At 28.8% G+C, this 17,526-nt stretch overlaps 9 protein-coding genes across 9 annotated transcripts; 6 read left to right on the top strand and 3 right to left on the bottom strand.

Moving 5' to 3' along the window:
• Positions 1-334: 334 nt before the first annotated feature.
• On the top strand, positions 335-2,104 carry ROY1 (Roy1p; the record flags this gene model as incomplete). The annotated part of the gene is made up of 1 exon (XM_046080196.1): positions 335-2,104. The coding sequence occupies one exon, from the start codon at positions 335-337 to the stop codon at positions 2,102-2,104; it is 1,770 nt and encodes a 589-aa protein (XP_045937524.1).
• A 612-nt stretch (positions 2,105-2,716) lies between these two features.
• PET111 (Pet111p) lies at positions 2,717-5,251 on the top strand (the record flags this gene model as incomplete). Its single annotated transcript, XM_046080195.1, has 1 exon — positions 2,717-5,251. The coding sequence occupies one exon, from the start codon at positions 2,717-2,719 to the stop codon at positions 5,249-5,251; it is 2,535 nt and encodes an 844-aa protein (XP_045937523.1).
• Positions 5,252-5,658: 407 nt separating this feature from the next.
• PSH1 (ubiquitin-protein ligase PSH1) lies at positions 5,659-6,774 on the top strand (the record flags this gene model as incomplete). The annotated part of the gene is made up of 1 exon (XM_046080194.1): positions 5,659-6,774. One exon carries the CDS (start codon positions 5,659-5,661, stop codon positions 6,772-6,774), a length of 1,116 nt encoding a protein of 371 aa, XP_045937522.1.
• A 681-nt stretch (positions 6,775-7,455) lies between these two features.
• Positions 7,456-7,635, top strand: COX7 (cytochrome c oxidase subunit VII; the record flags this gene model as incomplete). The annotated part of the gene is made up of 1 exon (XM_046081395.1): positions 7,456-7,635. One exon carries the CDS (start codon positions 7,456-7,458, stop codon positions 7,633-7,635), a length of 180 nt encoding a protein of 59 aa, XP_045937521.1.
• A 719-nt stretch (positions 7,636-8,354) lies between these two features.
• AIM39 (Aim39p) lies at positions 8,355-9,437 on the top strand (the record flags this gene model as incomplete). The annotated part of the gene is made up of 1 exon (XM_046080193.1): positions 8,355-9,437. The coding sequence occupies one exon, from the start codon at positions 8,355-8,357 to the stop codon at positions 9,435-9,437; it is 1,083 nt and encodes a 360-aa protein (XP_045937520.1).
• Positions 9,438-10,152: 715 nt separating this feature from the next.
• GFD1 (Gfd1p) lies at positions 10,153-10,995 on the bottom strand (the record flags this gene model as incomplete). The annotated part of the gene is made up of 1 exon (XM_046080192.1): positions 10,153-10,995. One exon carries the CDS (start codon positions 10,993-10,995, stop codon positions 10,153-10,155), a length of 843 nt encoding a protein of 280 aa, XP_045937519.1.
• A 485-nt stretch (positions 10,996-11,480) lies between these two features.
• SCDLUD_001234 (Zn(II)2Cys6 transcription factor domain-containing protein) lies at positions 11,481-13,796 on the top strand (the record flags this gene model as incomplete). The annotated part of the gene is made up of 1 exon (XM_046080191.1): positions 11,481-13,796. One exon carries the CDS (start codon positions 11,481-11,483, stop codon positions 13,794-13,796), a length of 2,316 nt encoding a protein of 771 aa, XP_045937518.1.
• Positions 13,797-14,002: 206 nt separating this feature from the next.
• ATG15 (triglyceride lipase ATG15) lies at positions 14,003-15,265 on the bottom strand (the record flags this gene model as incomplete). The annotated part of the gene is made up of 1 exon (XM_046080190.1): positions 14,003-15,265. One exon carries the CDS (start codon positions 15,263-15,265, stop codon positions 14,003-14,005), a length of 1,263 nt encoding a protein of 420 aa, XP_045937517.1.
• An 883-nt stretch (positions 15,266-16,148) lies between these two features.
• BUD17 (putative pyridoxal kinase BUD17) lies at positions 16,149-17,153 on the bottom strand (the record flags this gene model as incomplete). Its single annotated transcript, XM_046080189.1, has 1 exon — positions 16,149-17,153. One exon carries the CDS (start codon positions 17,151-17,153, stop codon positions 16,149-16,151), a length of 1,005 nt encoding a protein of 334 aa, XP_045937516.1.
• Positions 17,154-17,526: the final 373 nt, after the last annotated feature.

Genomic DNA, 17,526 nt, shown 5'->3' with positions numbered 1-17,526 from the left:
TTTATATATATTTTTCACCTTTTTTTTCATTTTGTATTTTTTTTTTTTCTCATGTATTGTCGTTTATTGGCAAAGTAAACTGTAGTCAATAATAGCTTTATATACAAAGAAAATATTAGAGGAGTAAAAATATAATAATAATTTATGGGTGCTTTAACTTAAACTTTTCCTTTTTTTTTTTTTTTTTAATTCTTATTCATGCTTTTAAATCACCTATTTATTTGTCCCATTCTTTGTTAATATATAGTAATACGTATCAAACAGATTTTAAACGAAAATTATAAAAAAAAAAAAAAAAAAAAAAAAAATAGTAATAATATCATTGGCAATCATAATGATTATTAACTTGCCTCCAAATAATACTGGTAAAAATGATAATATTGAAGCTTTAACAACTATAAACACCGATCAAGAAATAATCTGGACCAATGTTGTTCAATTTTTAAATCAAAACGATTTGTGTTCGTTAGCAAGATGTAGCAAGCATCTATGCAAAATTAGTGAAAGAAAATTATACAACAACATTCATGTGAATAAAGACCCAATTATCAAATCAAATAAATGGTTTTTGGATACAAATGCAACATATCTATTTGGCTATAGAACTATCTATAGTAGTTTAGACCAAGATAAAATCGATTTGTTCCTATATGATAAAATGCAAAGATTATTGGAGGCACCTAAAGAAAAATTATCGCTTATTAAAGAGTTGTATATATATAATTCCCCATTTTATGATCAAGAGGATGGGGTTCTTATTCTAAAAGAATTACTCAATACATTATTGCTAATTAAAAAATTGGAAGTTTTGAAGATTGAAAATAAAGAGCTTTTTCAAAAATATCATTCCAAAGTCTTAGACGATAGTGCACTGCTCAAAAATTTCCGTTATATTAAATTGACTGATTTTAATGAGCTAAAGAAATTGAACTTATCTGCTGATGGAATGCCACATTTAGAAACTTTGGAATTGGATATTGCAGAGATAACTAATGAACCATTAGCGTTAGACATACCAGAATCACAAAATATTAGGAGCTTAATTATCAGAAACGATGATGGGATGGAAATATTAAACAAATTAGCACATACCACTCAAGCTAGTATTCCAAACAAAACGTTATGCTTCCCGCATCTTATATCCTTGAAATTTGGCCACACCCATCGAAGTGGGTCGAGATCACATCCAACAGAACCATTTGACCCGGTACCAATACTAAAAATAATACCTCAAATAGATAAATTGGAAAACTTAGAAATTGGATTTACTCTGTGTGATGTTAACGAAACTTGTAACTGTTTGCAGATTTTTCTTCACAACATGGCACCATTACTACTGAAGTTACGTAATTTGGGTTTGATAGAACAAGAGTCTAGTACTCTTGGGGCCAATCATAATACCAAAGAAATGTGGGATATCTTGATTAGTGAATTTATCATTGAATTGCCCTTTTTTGGAGCCAACTTAATTAAATTGTCGATAGATCATAATATTCCGCACAATGGATTAATTGAAGATAGTGTTGATGGGAATTACTTTAGAAGGAGAAGGTTATATGAAAACTTATTACCTCATTTAAGCAATTTACGAATTTTAATTGTGCCCAATTTTATTCAAAGTGTAAGTTGTTTTGAGATTATTGCGTGTGATTTTTTATGGAATGGTTGTAAATGTGCGTCACATTGTAATAAAGTTTTAAGAATTTATGACAAATATATCCATAATCATTTATATTTTGATAATTTCAAAAAGTTTGACTATAAAGAGATATCGCCTACAGTTTTTCTAGCATATGCTAGTAGTAGTTTATCCAAAAGATTGCACAAGAACGATATTGATTTAGAAATGTTAAACAACCCACCATCTCATTTTTTTTGGAATTTTCATGACGGTTATGACAATATATTACATTATGAAGATTGTACCAAGTGTTATTTTGATGAATCTGCTTTCCCAGCGTTATGTAAAGCTTTAAGTCATTTTGTTGATAGTTATATGGAATATTTGATGCACTTTATGCCTAATTTGAAAACATGTTGTTTATCAGGGGTTTATTATTATATTGAAAATGGCTTAGTGTGTCATAACGTGTATGACGATTGAAGGTTTGATTTTTTCAATAGCAGTTTTTCTTTATTAATTGTATATCTTTTTTTTTTTTTTTTGTATGTCTTTTCAGAATTTTATTATATCGACTATCTGATTTATCCGTTATTTTCGGACTGTAGGTAGTCGTTTTTTTTTAAAGCTTGTAATGACCAATGGCGATTACGGACTTTATGATTGTTAGATAGCCACGTAGAATAAAAATAAATTACTAAATTATATAATTTTTTTTTTTTTTTTTTTTCTTTTGGGAAATTTATTATGGATTTTTTCATAGTGAAAATAAGATTTTTAACAGGGATTTTCTTTGTGAATAAAAAGTTATCATAATCAATTGAAATCAATTATCTCTATTCAAATATCAAAGGGTAAAATATACCATTTCCAAGAGAAACTACACAATTGTGATTAAGAAGTTTTGTTCATTTGTATATTATTTGTGTACTAGCGTGTACTTGTTTCCATTTTTTTTTTTTTTTTTTTTTTTTTTTTTTTGTTTTTTTTTTTTGTCCCAATCTTTTAAACACAAATATTAAAATAGTTTACCAATATAAACTTATAAAGAACACTGGCCAGGGGATAAATAAATTAAAATAAAATAAAATAAAAATGATTTCATATAATTCACCAATTAGAAGTATAGGGTTTTTATTTGGTTGTAGATATAGTAGTTCAACCTCACTGCTTTTATCAACCACATATTCTATAACAACTTCTAATCCTAATAATAATAATAATAATAATACCGAGCATATAAAAAACACTTATAACAATAAGTCTGATGTACATTGTAATGAAAATACACTACAAAATAGTTATAGATTCATGGAAGAACTTCAACAAGAATACGGAAATAATATATGTTGCAGCCATACTATAGGTCAAGGGGAAACCCACACATATTCAACAGATACGCATCATGGTATTTCAATTCATACAAATAAACCTTGTAATCAACAACGAAAAAGTAATGGTGGATTAGACACTACAATATTTTTGAATAACTTTAAATTTAGGCATATTTGGAAACATAGAATATGTTCTGACAAAAAGGAAAAAACAATGCTTGATAATACGAGCATTTTAACACAAAATTATGAAGATAAAATTCTGGCTTTTATTTTAAATATGAAGAAAATATTTACACCGCATCAGTTGAAGTTGGTAGTGTATGAATTCTACCAGAAAAACAAACAATATGAAATACATTTAATATTGAAAAAATATTTTAATTATTTACCTCGATTATTAGAATTATGTGGTGATAACAAAAAGAATGTTGACGATTTTTATTTGGTTTTGGAAAAATTTCTAGCTGTAGAATACAATTTGGAAAACTATCATAATTTTGATTTACTTTTTTCACTTTATATCAAGAATCCTAATGGAGTTAAAGCTGCATTTTTACAGAGAGCGTTATGTACCTTCATCTATTTAGGTGATAAGATAATGGTTAAAGAATTTTATTTGCAAGCTTTAAATAATTCAGACCAATTCCAAGTAACTCAAATGACAATCGAAAACTTTGTATTAAAATTGACCAAATTAAACGATTATTTACTAATTAAATACTGTTTGCGTCAGTGGAAGAAACCATTGACAATAAAATTCTGGACTAAATTGCATAGAACTCTATTATCTTATGTTAATAAAGGTGCACTAAGTATACAAGAACTGGACGAGTCATTATTACCAGAGAATTATAAATCTTCGATGCATTACCAGTTGTCTTTTTTATTATCCAATTTAAAACAAGAAGGAAATATTAATGTTAACAAGAATCATAATGATAGTAAAACAATTGAAGCAATTAATGATGTGTTTAAACAACTTAAAAGTTCAGAATTAAGACAAGTATTTTTGGTTGACTTGTTACGGATCTACGTTTCTAAAAACAATAGAGTACTGATCCAATGGGTGGTTGCTACCTATTCTAAACGTATACTTAGTAAATTCAAAAATATTGAAAATACGACGCATCGGCGGTTTATGGCTGAACTACACAAATATTTTGCCAAGAATGGGGATTTAGACAATTTACTAAATTTATACAAAACAAATAAGGTTTTGTTTACAGAAAATGCCTTGAAGCAGTTATTGTTGTGCTATTGTAATAAATATCCGTTTATGAAAAATGTTATAAGAAATGAAATAAAGTTGGTTATTAATTCTATGAAATTTGCCAAGAAATATTCATGGGGTAGGACATTTATTTATAAGAACTTAAAGAACGATGATGAAGAAATTAATTTTGATATTCTAGGTAGCAGTGTTGTTAACAAAACCACAGATTTAAATGATATTCCAATTCCCATTTTAAACACAAGGTTAACAAGATTAATGAGAAAATCACTTAATTCAACTTCGATAGATGGGGCTGTAAACACTACTAAAGACGATACCTTTAATATATTATATGAAAGGGCCAAAGATCTATATCAGAAGCTGCCCACCAAGTTTGAAATATTAAGATTGAAAAAAACAATTATGGATTTAAAAGTTCAGGCCAAATCTAATATGGATAAATTTGGTATTGTTAATAATGGGCGTAATGGCGAAAGTGGCAATTTAAGAAAATCTTCTGAATTACAGAAATTAGAAAATTATTCAAGTGATATATTAAACCAATATTTTAATGAAAATAAAGATGCATTGAATTTTCAAAATTGTGTTTCATTGGCAGTATTTTCGGCCTCAAATTATGTTAATATGAATTGGGAAAGTACTGAGAGGTTTTTGAACATTAGTTTGAAAAAGTTATTAATTGAGGAACAGGAAGGTAATAGTTTCAATAATGGCAAGCAGTGGTTTATATACTACAGTGCTTGTTTAAAATGCTACTGTAGATATTTGAAAATAGAACAATTTTATGAAACATTGAAAGAATGGAACAACACCAGTAATGTAAATACTAATATCAGAAATAATTATTTGACACCATCTTTACTTACCGAGTTGAAAAGATTTTTAAAATTTTTTGAACAAAAAAAAATCGACATGTTGAGTGAAAGGGAAAAGAGTGAATACTTGCCCGCTATACGACATGAAATCGAAGTATTAAAAGATAGATATATTGAATTAAAGTTTAACGCGTTGGACGACATGAAACGTACTGTAAATTTTATATTTGAAGAGTGGGGTTAAACTACGATAAATTGATAAGGGGTATGGCAGAAGAAAAATAAAGATGAATGTACTTGTATATATTTATATAGTGATCTTAAACAATGAAGTAAATAGCTTAATAGATTATTGCCAATATCAATTTTTTTTTTTTTTTTTTGGTGAATGAAAAAAAATTCAGTGTCACGTGTATAAAACATGTTCTTAGTATTTTCGTGTTAAATGACTATAATTGTATAGTTTGTGAGCGTAGAGCATTTTTTTGATAAAATAACTTTTGCCATTTAAGCTTTGATAAAAAGTTTAATATCAATCTATAACAAAGCAATTATAAAGATCGAATCAAGAGAAAAAATATATATATATATATATATATCTGTTATCAATTGTGCATATATTATTTGAACAATTCAATTCCAAAGGGGTTTATGTCTAATTCAGAAATCAACGATAATAATAAAATTATTAACAAACTAGTAGAATTATGTCATTGCACTATATGTCGAGACTACATGTATGTCCCTATTATTATAACACCATGCGGTCATAATTATTGTTATGAATGTATAACTAGTTGGTTTAATAATGTTTCTACAGTTCTAACCTGTCCTCAGTGTAGATCACAAGTTGAACATCTCCCTGGTTTAAATCTTGCGTTACAGCAATTGCTGAATTTACTAATTGATAGTAAGCGGGATTCTAAATTATTAAAACTAAAAGATGAATTAGTAGCTCAGTATAAAAGTGATTTGGTGAGAGATAATTTGTTTAATGGGGTATTCAAGAAAAGTGCAGTTGCTGTTATAGACGCTGATGACGAAGGCATATTAAGATGTAGCAATTGCCACTGGGAAATTGAAGAAGAGGATGGTTCAATATGTCCTCATTGTAATAGTAGGTTAAGGGCCACCGATATTAGTAATACTGCAAATAATAATAATAACAATAATAGTGACTACAGTGATGGTGAACTAGAAGAATTAGAGGAGGAAATATATAGGCATAGAAGAGAGGCGGATAATCAATTACATCGCGCTTTAAGCGAAGATAACGCTCAACGCAGCGATACTGTGAATTCTAGTATAACTAATGTTAATATTGCTACTGGTGGTGGAGGTTATGATGATGATGATGATGATGATGATGATGATGATGATGGTGATGATGATGATGGTGATAATAATAACAATAATATTAATAAAAGATGGAATATAAGTGATGAACATGTACATGGAATAAACTATGGAATAGAAGATATTGGTACCGGTACAGACAGCCAAAATGAGGAAGAAGAACATGATAGTGAATTAGATGGATTTATAGTAAGCGATAATGAATCATTAGAGGAACAACAGGAAGAGGAACAAGAAGAAGAAGTTGAAGATATAAGTAGTACTACGGAGAATATGAATGTGAATATTGCTTCTGATTCTTATTCTGATTCTGATTTTGATAATGAGGAGGCAATAGAACAAATTGCAACCAATAGTGGTGCCACTAGAAAAAGAAAAAGAGCTACCATAGTTTTGGATGATGAAGAGTGAAAAGATACTTGGATTAAACAACTATCTACTGTTTGGGTGATGACTACAAAGACTTTGCCTTTTTAATTTTATTTTTATTTTTTATTTATTATTTTGTTTTCATGATTATACGGATCATTCTTCCTTTTGATAAAAACTTTAACTTTTTTCTTACTTTTTTCCCTTGGAGGAAGAACGGCATCGCTTCTTCGGGTTTCGGACTCATTGTCTCTTACCGCTAGCGTGTAAGTCCGAAGTTATCCGGGCACGGAGAAACGGATGTTTGCCTCAGCCTTGAAGATTAAAATGTTTGAATTTCATTGGTCAGAGAGTTGCTTGTACGCGTCTTTCTTTTTTTTTTTAGGCATTACGGAGATAATTCGTATAAGATGATGCAAATTATGGTACTAAAAAAGAAAAAGAAAAAAAAAAAAAAAAAAAAATATCGATAGATTTTAAAATTTTAATACTCAGCGAATTATCGCAGTTAATTTTTCTATTTTTCTGTTTCCTTTTAAATGTTAACTTTTATAATTGAGTTATTACCGTGCTTATTTCTAATCCTATCTCATTTATACTTATAACTTTTATAAAATAGTCTATTTCTTTATCGTGTCATTATCAATTAAAAAAAAAAAAAAAAAAAAGAAAATATCCATATCTATATTCAAACAATAAATAAATCAAAAAAATAAAAATAAAATGGCTAACCACGTTATTCAATTACAAAAACTTTATCAATCTTCCACCAAACCATTATGGTGGAGAAACCCAAGATCTGCCTTCTACATGTATCCATTCTGGGCCTTATTTACTTTTACTGCTGTTGCTCCATTTTATTGGGTCGGTAGAATGTTGGTTGGTAAAAAAGCTGATCAATGAGATTTTCAAGATACTAGTTGTTGACTTTATATATTATTTATGTAGTTTTTAAGAATATTTTATTAATAATAAGGCTAAGGAGAAGTAAATTTAGTGATCACATTATATATATATATTTTAATATAAAAATTTTGGATTTGCTAATTGGGTTTTTGTTTCTAATAAATTTATAAAGTCAAATAAAAACAAACTAATAAATGTAGAAATGAAAATCGTTTAGTCTCTAATAATAGAGAAGAATAACTAGCAAAAAAAAGAATAAACAATATCAAAAAAATACTTTTTTATTTATTTCTTTATTTCTTTCTTTTTAGAATTGTCTTATGCACCATTTTAGTATGAATAATTCAAAAACCTTTATTACAATTTTGCTTTATAAAAGATGTGAACATCAAAGGAAGAAATAAGTTTGCTTTATAACGCAAGTGGCATGGCTTACTTTTTTTTTTTCTTTTTTCTTTTTCTTTATAGTTGTTTCTATCTAAAGTAGACAATAATTAGTTTTTTTTTTTTTTTTTTTTCTTATATATCTTTTTTTTTTTTTTTTTTTTTTGTGATTTTTTAATTGCCACTTTTTATAAAATAAATTCAATATAAAAATACAGAAATAAAAAGGGAAAAAAAAATATATATATATATATATATTTTCTTATTTTTCTTCACTTAGATTTTTGTTCATATTTCAAGTGCTATCTGCCCAAGCAACCAAATAAAAAAGAATGATCAAGTTAATCCCATCTATTAGTTCATCATTGCTAACAAAAAGATTTACCACCAATATTAGATTTAATATTAAAACATTTCACCCGTATATTAAAAGACTTTATACTGTATCACCAAATGACCATAGTAACAAAGATGCCTTACATTTTTTTAGCTCAGCCAAAAACTCAAATACTCCCTCCTCCTATGAGCAACCCTCAACTCGTTCTACATCACCACAAGCTATCGACTTGAACATTATTCAAAAAAGCGTGATTAGACAGAAATCTAAAAATCAACGTAAAGTTATATTTTCAAGTTTTTTAATCATAATTTTCTCTTCATTAATAGGATACACTATATGTTATAAAATATTATTTTGCAAAGAAGATTCATCTTGGCCAATTTACATACACTTTAAGGATTTTCAAAGGAATGTCAGCAATGAAGAATTGCAAAATCTAGATTTAATTAGTATTAAAAGATTAGCGGAAAAGGATTCATTATTAAAAATAAGTTTGCATAATATGATTAAGGAGGATTACAAAATTCCATTGGAGGTTGATGAAGCCGGTACTGAACTATTCACCAAACTTTGGGTTAAAGAAAAGGGTCCCTCCATTACATTTGTGAAGTTTGCCCCAAAGAACAAAAATAAGGAAGATGCCTATGTTAAGGGAGACTCTACCGAATGGCATTCATTCCTTGGTTTATTTAAATATAAAATCCAAACAGAACACATATCCTCACTTCCAACATTGGCTAATACTTTGGATTTGTTCCAATTAATACCCGGTAAGGAAACAGATGACGATTCAATGTACAAATATCAGGCGGTCCCTCCAACTGGTAGTTCTAATGAGGAAGATGAAGATCTTGAAGAGAACAAAATTAAACATCCTCGTGTATGGTTTATCGGTGAATTTAAATTAAGGGAAGACGGTTCTTTAATCATCTATAGAGGTAATTACCATACAGACGTTAATATCTTGGAGATTGATTTACTAAGAAATGAAACTTCTGATATTGTTAAGGAGAATACTAATAACAATCAAAATCAACTAGTTAGATATGTTTTATACAAGGATACAAAGGATTGATGGTTATACCGGTAATGAATATTTGCATGAATGGGTTCATAAATCATCCAGTAAATAGATAGTGACTCTTCACGGTATTTATCCCTTTTTTTTCCATTTGATCATGTTTCTTTAAATATTGGCTAAAAAATTATAAAGCTCTTTTTATATACACCTTTTGCTTAAGATGAGTTTCATAAAAATTCTGTGCAGAATGAAATCTTTTTGTAGTTGTTGCTAATCAGACACACAGTAACTTCAAACTGGCTCATATTATATATTAAAACTTTAAATTATTGCTCTTGTATATATTATCCATAAATATATTTATAATTATATGAGAACATTGTGGAAACTGTGAGGATTATAAATTGATAATTTACTTTTGCTTTTATTTCTATTATTGGCATAAATGTGAATAAGATTTAAAAAACTGGTTTTTTTTTCTTCTACCAGTAACGACGTGATTATTCTGTTGTCGAGCCATTACATGACTGGGTCACAATTACTTTTGCATGACCTTTAACAGAAATACTATATTCACATAGCTAAAAGATTATGATACTGTGAATCCATTTCTTATGTTTTCTTAAGCAGAAAATCGCAGTTTTCCGTTTTTTTTTTTTTTTTTTTTTTTTTTTTTAAATTTTACCATTTTAAATGGCTTCGGATGTTGGATATAGGATTGACATTTAAAAAAGACAAATATATATATATATTATAGTTGATATTTAGTTTATAAAATAATCTCATTTTCATCCCACTCTATAGGCTCATCCGAATTAAGCAAATCTAGCGCCATTTTGCGATCTTTATTTTTTTTCAAAATTAGTTTTTGCTCATCAATTTTTTTTTTTAAAATTTCAGCTTTGCTTAATACAGGAAAAGATTTAGTAGGTTTTAATGTTTTGGTTGTATCATCTGCTTTATTTTTTTCATGATCGGTTTCGGTATTTATTAATCCTAGTCTAGCAGCCAATGGATTATGTTTTTTAGATAAAGCCTCTATAATTCTGCCTTTGTTCATATTATCATCTAGAATGCCAGCATCCAAAGATCTGCCTGGGGAGGAAGTTGGTTTTACATTAGAATTACTGTCCTTCCTATTCTTATTCTTCCTGTAATTTCCACCATTATCCAAGGGAGAAATAGTTTTCTCATATTTATTGTTGTTATTGTTAGCATGACCAATTCTGTTATTATATTTTTTCTTGGGACTTTTATGGTTGTTGTTGTTGTAACTATCAAAACTCATTCCCTCTTCATCATTAGTATTGTTAAGCTGTCTTCTATTTTTAGTATCCTCAATATTATCAGTATTGTCTTTTATTTTCAAAGATCTTATTTTTTCACTTAGATATTCATGATCGTTTTCATGTTTTTTATCCTCATTGAAATTAATGGTATACTTTTTTTTTGTATTGTTGGCATTGTCTTTATAGTGTTTTTTAAAATTCTTTTCCCGAGAAGAAGATTTGGGAGGTGAAGGTGGAAACTTTTTGTGATTATAGTTATTAAACTTATTGGTCGTCGAACCACTATCGCTTCCAGAATTTTGGTAATTCTCGGTATGTTTCATTGTAATTAAAAAGGAAACAAGCAATATTTTATCTATATCTTTTTTTTTATCTTAATGCTAAATGGTTATTGTGTTATTTCTTATGTATTTTGTTTCTTCTTCATGTATTTTTGAGATTATGACATATCATTTTTTTTTTTTTTTTTTTTTTCAATTTATTTATTTATTTTATTTAGTTATATAATAAAAAAAATAATGTATTAAAGTAACCAAAAACAAAAACAATTGCATGTCCGTTATACCGTCGGATAAACAGTCATAATTTGTTAATATTAAAAGATAAGAAATATTTCACTAAAAAAAGATTTAATGTTAAATGACCCACTTGTTAAGTAATATTGTTACTTTATATTTTATCATAAATATTCTAAAAAAAAATTCACTATGGTTATTGTTAAATATATTTCAAAGGCTGATACAATGATAATTCTTATCAAAATAGAAGTACTAATCATATTAAAGGCAGTTAAATAATAATTTATAAAATGAGCTCACAAAAGACTTCTGAAGAAAAAAACAACAATCATAACAGTCCAAATGGGAAAAATATCAACAATACCGTCAAAGTAATTAGAAAAAGAATAAATAATGGTCCTAGAACTCTTAAAGCCTGTGAAAAGTGTAGGACCAAAAAGATTAAATGCATACCTTCTGTAAATATGGCACATGATGTTAGATGCATGTATTGTCAAAAATTAGATATAAAATGTAGCCTACAAAAATTATTAGAAGACACACTATCTAAATCATCATCTTCTACTTCTTCTAATGGCAATATTATTGCTAATACTGCTACTACTAAAACTACTACTGTAATAAAAGATAATGCACAGATTATGGACACGTCCAACGAGCTGGCCAGAAATTTGTACAGCGCCCATTATTATAATGGATTAGGTAACGAATCTCTAACGAATATTAATGAAAATGTTTTAAAATGTGTTGAACTTCTTCAAAGTTTGAAGCAGCATACGTTATGGGCATCTGCTTCTTATCCTTCAATCACTTCTTCTTCTTCTCCCTCTTCTTCTTCCCTCTCTGCTCCCTCTGCTAAGGCTATAGATTTTGGAAAATCCGTTGATCTTATCAGTTCTTTGGATTCAAGAAGTAATAGCAATATTGATGTCCCGTCTAGTGTTTTGGACAAAAATTTTTCTGCTCTTTTCAGTCCATTTATTACGTTTTCAAGATTAGTGCATAAATTAAATGTCCCATTACAAATCAGAAACTTACATGATGAATCACCATTAGACGAGGCCACTAATAATAATGACGATGAAATGACTAATGATGTTATTGGTCTGAATATTTTAACATTTCCAGAAGTCATAATGTTAGTTAGGGAATTCAAAGATAATTATGGAACTTGGGTTTCCTTCCCGGAATCCATTCCGGTCGAAGATTTAGTACAGATGATAAGAAAAAGTAATTGTAGTGTGTTATTAACTACATCTTGCGTTTTAGCGTTAAGATATACCATATATTACCACGATTTGAAGACACGGATATATAAGAATTTGTTATATAAGTTGAAATTAGATCTAGAAAAAGAATTGGTCGCTGTCAATTTTAGTATTGAATTGATTCAAAGTTTGGTGATTTTATCCATATACAGTAGTTCTTTTAGTAGCGACATTCAGATTTTTGATGCGTGGAATTTGTCTGCCTTTGGTATACAATGCTATATTTCAGGTAACATTTTACAGACTTTTCAGGATTATAATAACTCGCCATCGAATAGCTTGTCAATATACAGTATTAACAATTATCATCAAGATAACAAACCCAATTCCAAAAACGGTTCCAGGAACAGCGCCATGACTTACTCTAATGACATGTTTGAACGATTGAGAACTTATAGACTATGGAACCATTTATGTTTGGTGCATTTAACCCATAGTGTGTTAAGTGGTAGAATGTGTATTTTAAATGATGAAAGCATTAAATTATGTAATAGAACTTTGAATCTATCCAATGCTACTAATTTTGATGGTAGAATGATTGCTGAAATTTCATTATATTCCATTTTATACAAATGTATGACAAATCTTTCAACTATTGAATCTCTAGATAAATTTATTGAATGCATTGATAAATGGTACAATAGATGGAAATATTTAACTTCGCAACCAACTAGTCAATTTATAGATTTTAACTTTCATTTTTCTCAAGTGTTATCTAGAATCATTTGGTACCATCAAAAAGTTTTCCCCAACTTAGAATCTGCTCAAGATACCGATAGTAATAAGAAGGTGAATAATAATAGTAATAGTGTCACCAGTAACGGCAATAGTAAATTAGCAAAACAAGAAAAAATATATAATAATGGAGATGATCATTTTGTTGTTGAACGAACTTTTGTTGGTAATTATATGAACGAACACCTTCCCTTGGATCATGTTTTCTCGAAGATACCCCTGGAAGATCTAAAAGCGATAGCGTCAAATTGTGATATTGCATTGGATTTATTTCTAAATGTGGAATTTCATAAGTTTAGATATTTAAGTGATCAATTAATTTTTATTTCCGTTTATTTAAGCTTGGTTGGTTTAAAAACTTTAAAATATTTAAAAAATAATCATCCCAAGGAATTGACCGACGAATCTGTCAGAAAACTTATTACTTCAGTCAAAAAACTAAGTTTGAGATTAAGGAAAATTAGAGAAACTGAATTAAAAAGTTTTTGGGTTGAAGAAATCGATTTGCGAATACCTAGTGTTGTTTTGCAGTATCACAGTGCTATTGAATCTTATTTGAAAGAAAGTTTCCCCAATCATGTGGAACCAACTCTACCTTTGTAATCAACAAATATATCAGTAAATAAACTAATCATATTAAAATAACAAATAAACAACTAAATAAGCAAGTAAAGTGTAAAACACATTTTATAAACCTATAACAAAATTAAATATCAAATTATAAAAAAAGGACAAAAAAAAAAAAAAAAAAAAAAATTAAAAAATTAAATGTAGTATTTTCCCTAGCTGTTATCATTATCATTGATTCGTTATATTATTCCCACTCCATACTCAGTACACCAACCAAAAAAGTTACGCCCAATACATGTACTAGAGGATGTTATAGTACTTGAACTAGTAAGTGTAGGACTTTTTGTAGTTGAAATAAGGGTAGCAGTAGTGGATCTCACCGATGAGATGGAACTTACAACGTTTGTGTTGCTATTAGACTGATCAGAAGTATTATCGTCTTTATCAGTATCATCGTCTTTATCAGTATCATCGTCTTTATCAGTATCACGATCTACAATATAATTCCAATTATAACAATCAACACAAGGCTCCGGTTTCTTGCATTCAGCAGGTTCATCATACTTCAATAAAACTTCATCTATAACGGTGTGGATTCTATGGTTTAACATATTCACATGCCAACCCTTATCCTTAACTACATCGTATACGCAAACCTTTCCTGAATGACATGATGTTTCCATGGCGTACCCTGCCATCGAACAAGAAGAACTGGCTCCATTACATGTACCAACAAAAATTGGATCTGCGGTGTTACCAAAGTGCCAAATACCTTCTAAATATGTCGGTAACCCTGGCGGCATAGGTAGGTGTAATCTTCTCGTAGGTAATAAGTCTCCCGGAGCTTCAAAGGTAACCGCTGGTAGTCCAAAAGTACGTCCTAATAAACTTGCTAGAGCACCGCCTAGTGAATGGCCCGTTACCCATATCGTACTGTTCGGATATAATGCAGTTACATTTCTATATATATCCAAGGTTGCTTGGAAATACCTATCCTTACGTCTCAACTCTTTCTCTAAACAATTTTCATTACAGGTATAAGATTTAGTATAACAGTCGCAAACTGTTGTCCATAAATAGCTTACTCTGGCACAACAACATGAAAATAATAAATTGTCATTGATCTTATCATTTTCTATGGTATCTTTCTCACCACCAGTGCCTGGTAATCCTTGAGAACTAGTTCCTTTCAATGAAATAACTACGATGTTGAAGTTTTCACAAACAAAAACATGACCCCTAACACCATTGCCATCCCAGCCATGACCCATATGGGAATTCCATGGGTCAGTAAGATTTCTCCAGTCACCTTCATGTGGAGTAGAAACATATGCGTTCGAGGCCATTATAGCTAGCCCAAGAACTGTGTCTCTATTAGTTAAATTAGGGGCCAGGACAAGTTCATCCATATTCCACTCCAGGTTTACCATATTGGCCATAGATGGGTTTTCCCTAGCATAATCCAAATAAGACTCAACAAAATCTGGATCTCTATTAACCATTCTTGCTAAAGTAATGTAGGTCGTGGAGAGTTGTAATTTGTTATTAGCTTCATTTGTGTTACCTTTTTTTTTTTATTTATTGAATCTAATAAAGATGATATAGCTAAATTTTTATTATCGTATTCATCTACCTCAAGCATTTCATGGAAATCTTGAAATTGACCAATACCATGTCTAAATGCGTATTTTAATTCAAATTCTGGCACTTTATCTTGATGGAAATCGTATGACTCAATAGTTTTATATTTTAAAGAGTTGACAGAAAGTCCTGAAGAATAACAATATCTCAACAACAAAAACAATATTATGATAATAATTGATATTATCGTCAATAGTTGAGACTTTAGCTTATTTTTAGTTTTTTTTAAATTTAAAAAGCAATAGTGCTGTTTCTTGGTAGGATAGCCAGTTCCTTGATGGGTCGAAACAACAAATTCATCATGCACATCGTATTTCTTCTTGAAGGTGTTAGAATTGTTTATCATAAATAGTTGGATGGCTTATATATATATAAATGTATTTTAAATTTTTTTTTTTTTTTTTTTTTTTTTCCTTGTTGAAAGAAATCTATCTATTTATTAAGGCTAAATTTAGGAAATGGTGATGATTGAGTATTACAGATTAGGTTATAAATGTGTTTGTTATCTTTATTTATTGGAATTTTGATTTTTCTTTTTGTTTTTTTGTTTTTTTTTTTGTGAGTAATATTAAAAAAAAAAAAAAAAAGGGTTAGTTTTATTACTTTGCAACAGATAAAACATTCCCAAAATAAAAATAAGATAAAGGGAGGTCCTAAATGACTTGTCCGCAGATATGAAACTCCGTAAATCGTTCGGACAAAGATTTATTTATATATTTTTATACGACATACCATTCATTTACCTCAAAAGTATATCATAGGGTCGTACTCTATTGCTTCAAATGGTGAAGTGGGATCAATTATATCTAAAATATGTCTAGACTGAATAAGCTTCAAATCTTTTATCACTGGTTGTGCATTATCCGTACTACCGATATTATCTTTAATATATAAGTCCAAAGTATTTCTTAATATTTGATCAACTAAGAATATACTTTTCAATACAGCATCGTGTAAAGAATTAACCACCACTCCATCATTGTTTTGCAATAATTGGTCTGTTAACAATGCAGTGAATAAATCGCCACTCCCAGAAAACCTTGCAGGTATTAAGGGAGTTTTACAGTAGTGCATTTTATTGGTTATAGTATTGTAACAGGCAACTATTATATTATCATCATGTGAATTGTTGTGCAATAATTGAATGTTGCAGTTTGTCACTACAATATATTTAACATTGGGATACAACTCATGGAACTTGATAAAACCTTTATACAAGTCGTCAAAAGTGGAAATTTGACCAGCTGTTAATAATTCCATTTCAAATTGGTTAGGTGTACAGCAAAATATGTGGCATTCAGTTAATATTTTTTTATAAATTTCAACCATTCCTTCAGTAACATATAATTTACCATTATCACCTAAAACAGGATCCAATATCCATTTCATATCACAATTATCTTTATTACTATTGTATTGTTCCTCTAAAATTTCACTTATTTTTAAAAAGCCCTCAGGCGAAGGATAATATCCGGTCAAAATGGCAGAATAATTTAATTTTAGGAAATTTAAGAGTCCATTTTGTAAAATGTCAGTTAATTCATTGGAAGGATATTTGAACCCAGAAAATGAGCCATAACCTGGATGATTACTAAATTGGACGGTATTTAAACAATCCACGTCCCATCCTCTATATTGCAAAGGGAAAGTGGCAGCCTTATTTCCAACATATCCGTGAACAACATGTGATTGAATGGATAATATTTTTTTATTTTTTTTTTTGGTAGTGCTGGTAATAGAAGTGGTCATTTTATCTTTGGAGGTATTTTAAAAAAAAAGATTGTTTTTCCTTTTTCTTTTTTCTTTGTTGTAAGATATTTATAATTGAATTGTGGATTGGTTGTATTAAACAAATATTTTACATATACAGATTTAAAAAAAAAAAAAAAAAAAAAAAAAAAAAAAAAAAAAAAAAACACGTGAAATATCAATCATATCTTCGACTTCTGTTAATCCAGAAAAGTATCTGTTCCGATAGAACTTGCAATGTCCGCAAGGACTTAATATCATATAAAAATAATCCTTTTTATTTTATTTTATTTTTTTTTTTTTTTTTTTTTAAGGAAAAGTAAAAAGGAGAAAAAAAATTTTTTTAATAAAAGAAAACAAAAAATAAAAACTT

The sequence above is a fragment of the Saccharomycodes ludwigii genome, chromosome I (genome assembly GCF_020623625.1).
Source record: "Saccharomycodes ludwigii strain NBRC 1722 chromosome I, whole genome shotgun sequence".
Taxonomy (NCBI): domain Eukaryota; kingdom Fungi; phylum Ascomycota; class Saccharomycetes; order Saccharomycodales; family Saccharomycodaceae; genus Saccharomycodes; species Saccharomycodes ludwigii.
Note: the sequence above shows the minus strand (reverse complement) of the source record. Positions and strands in the feature narration are given on the sequence as shown.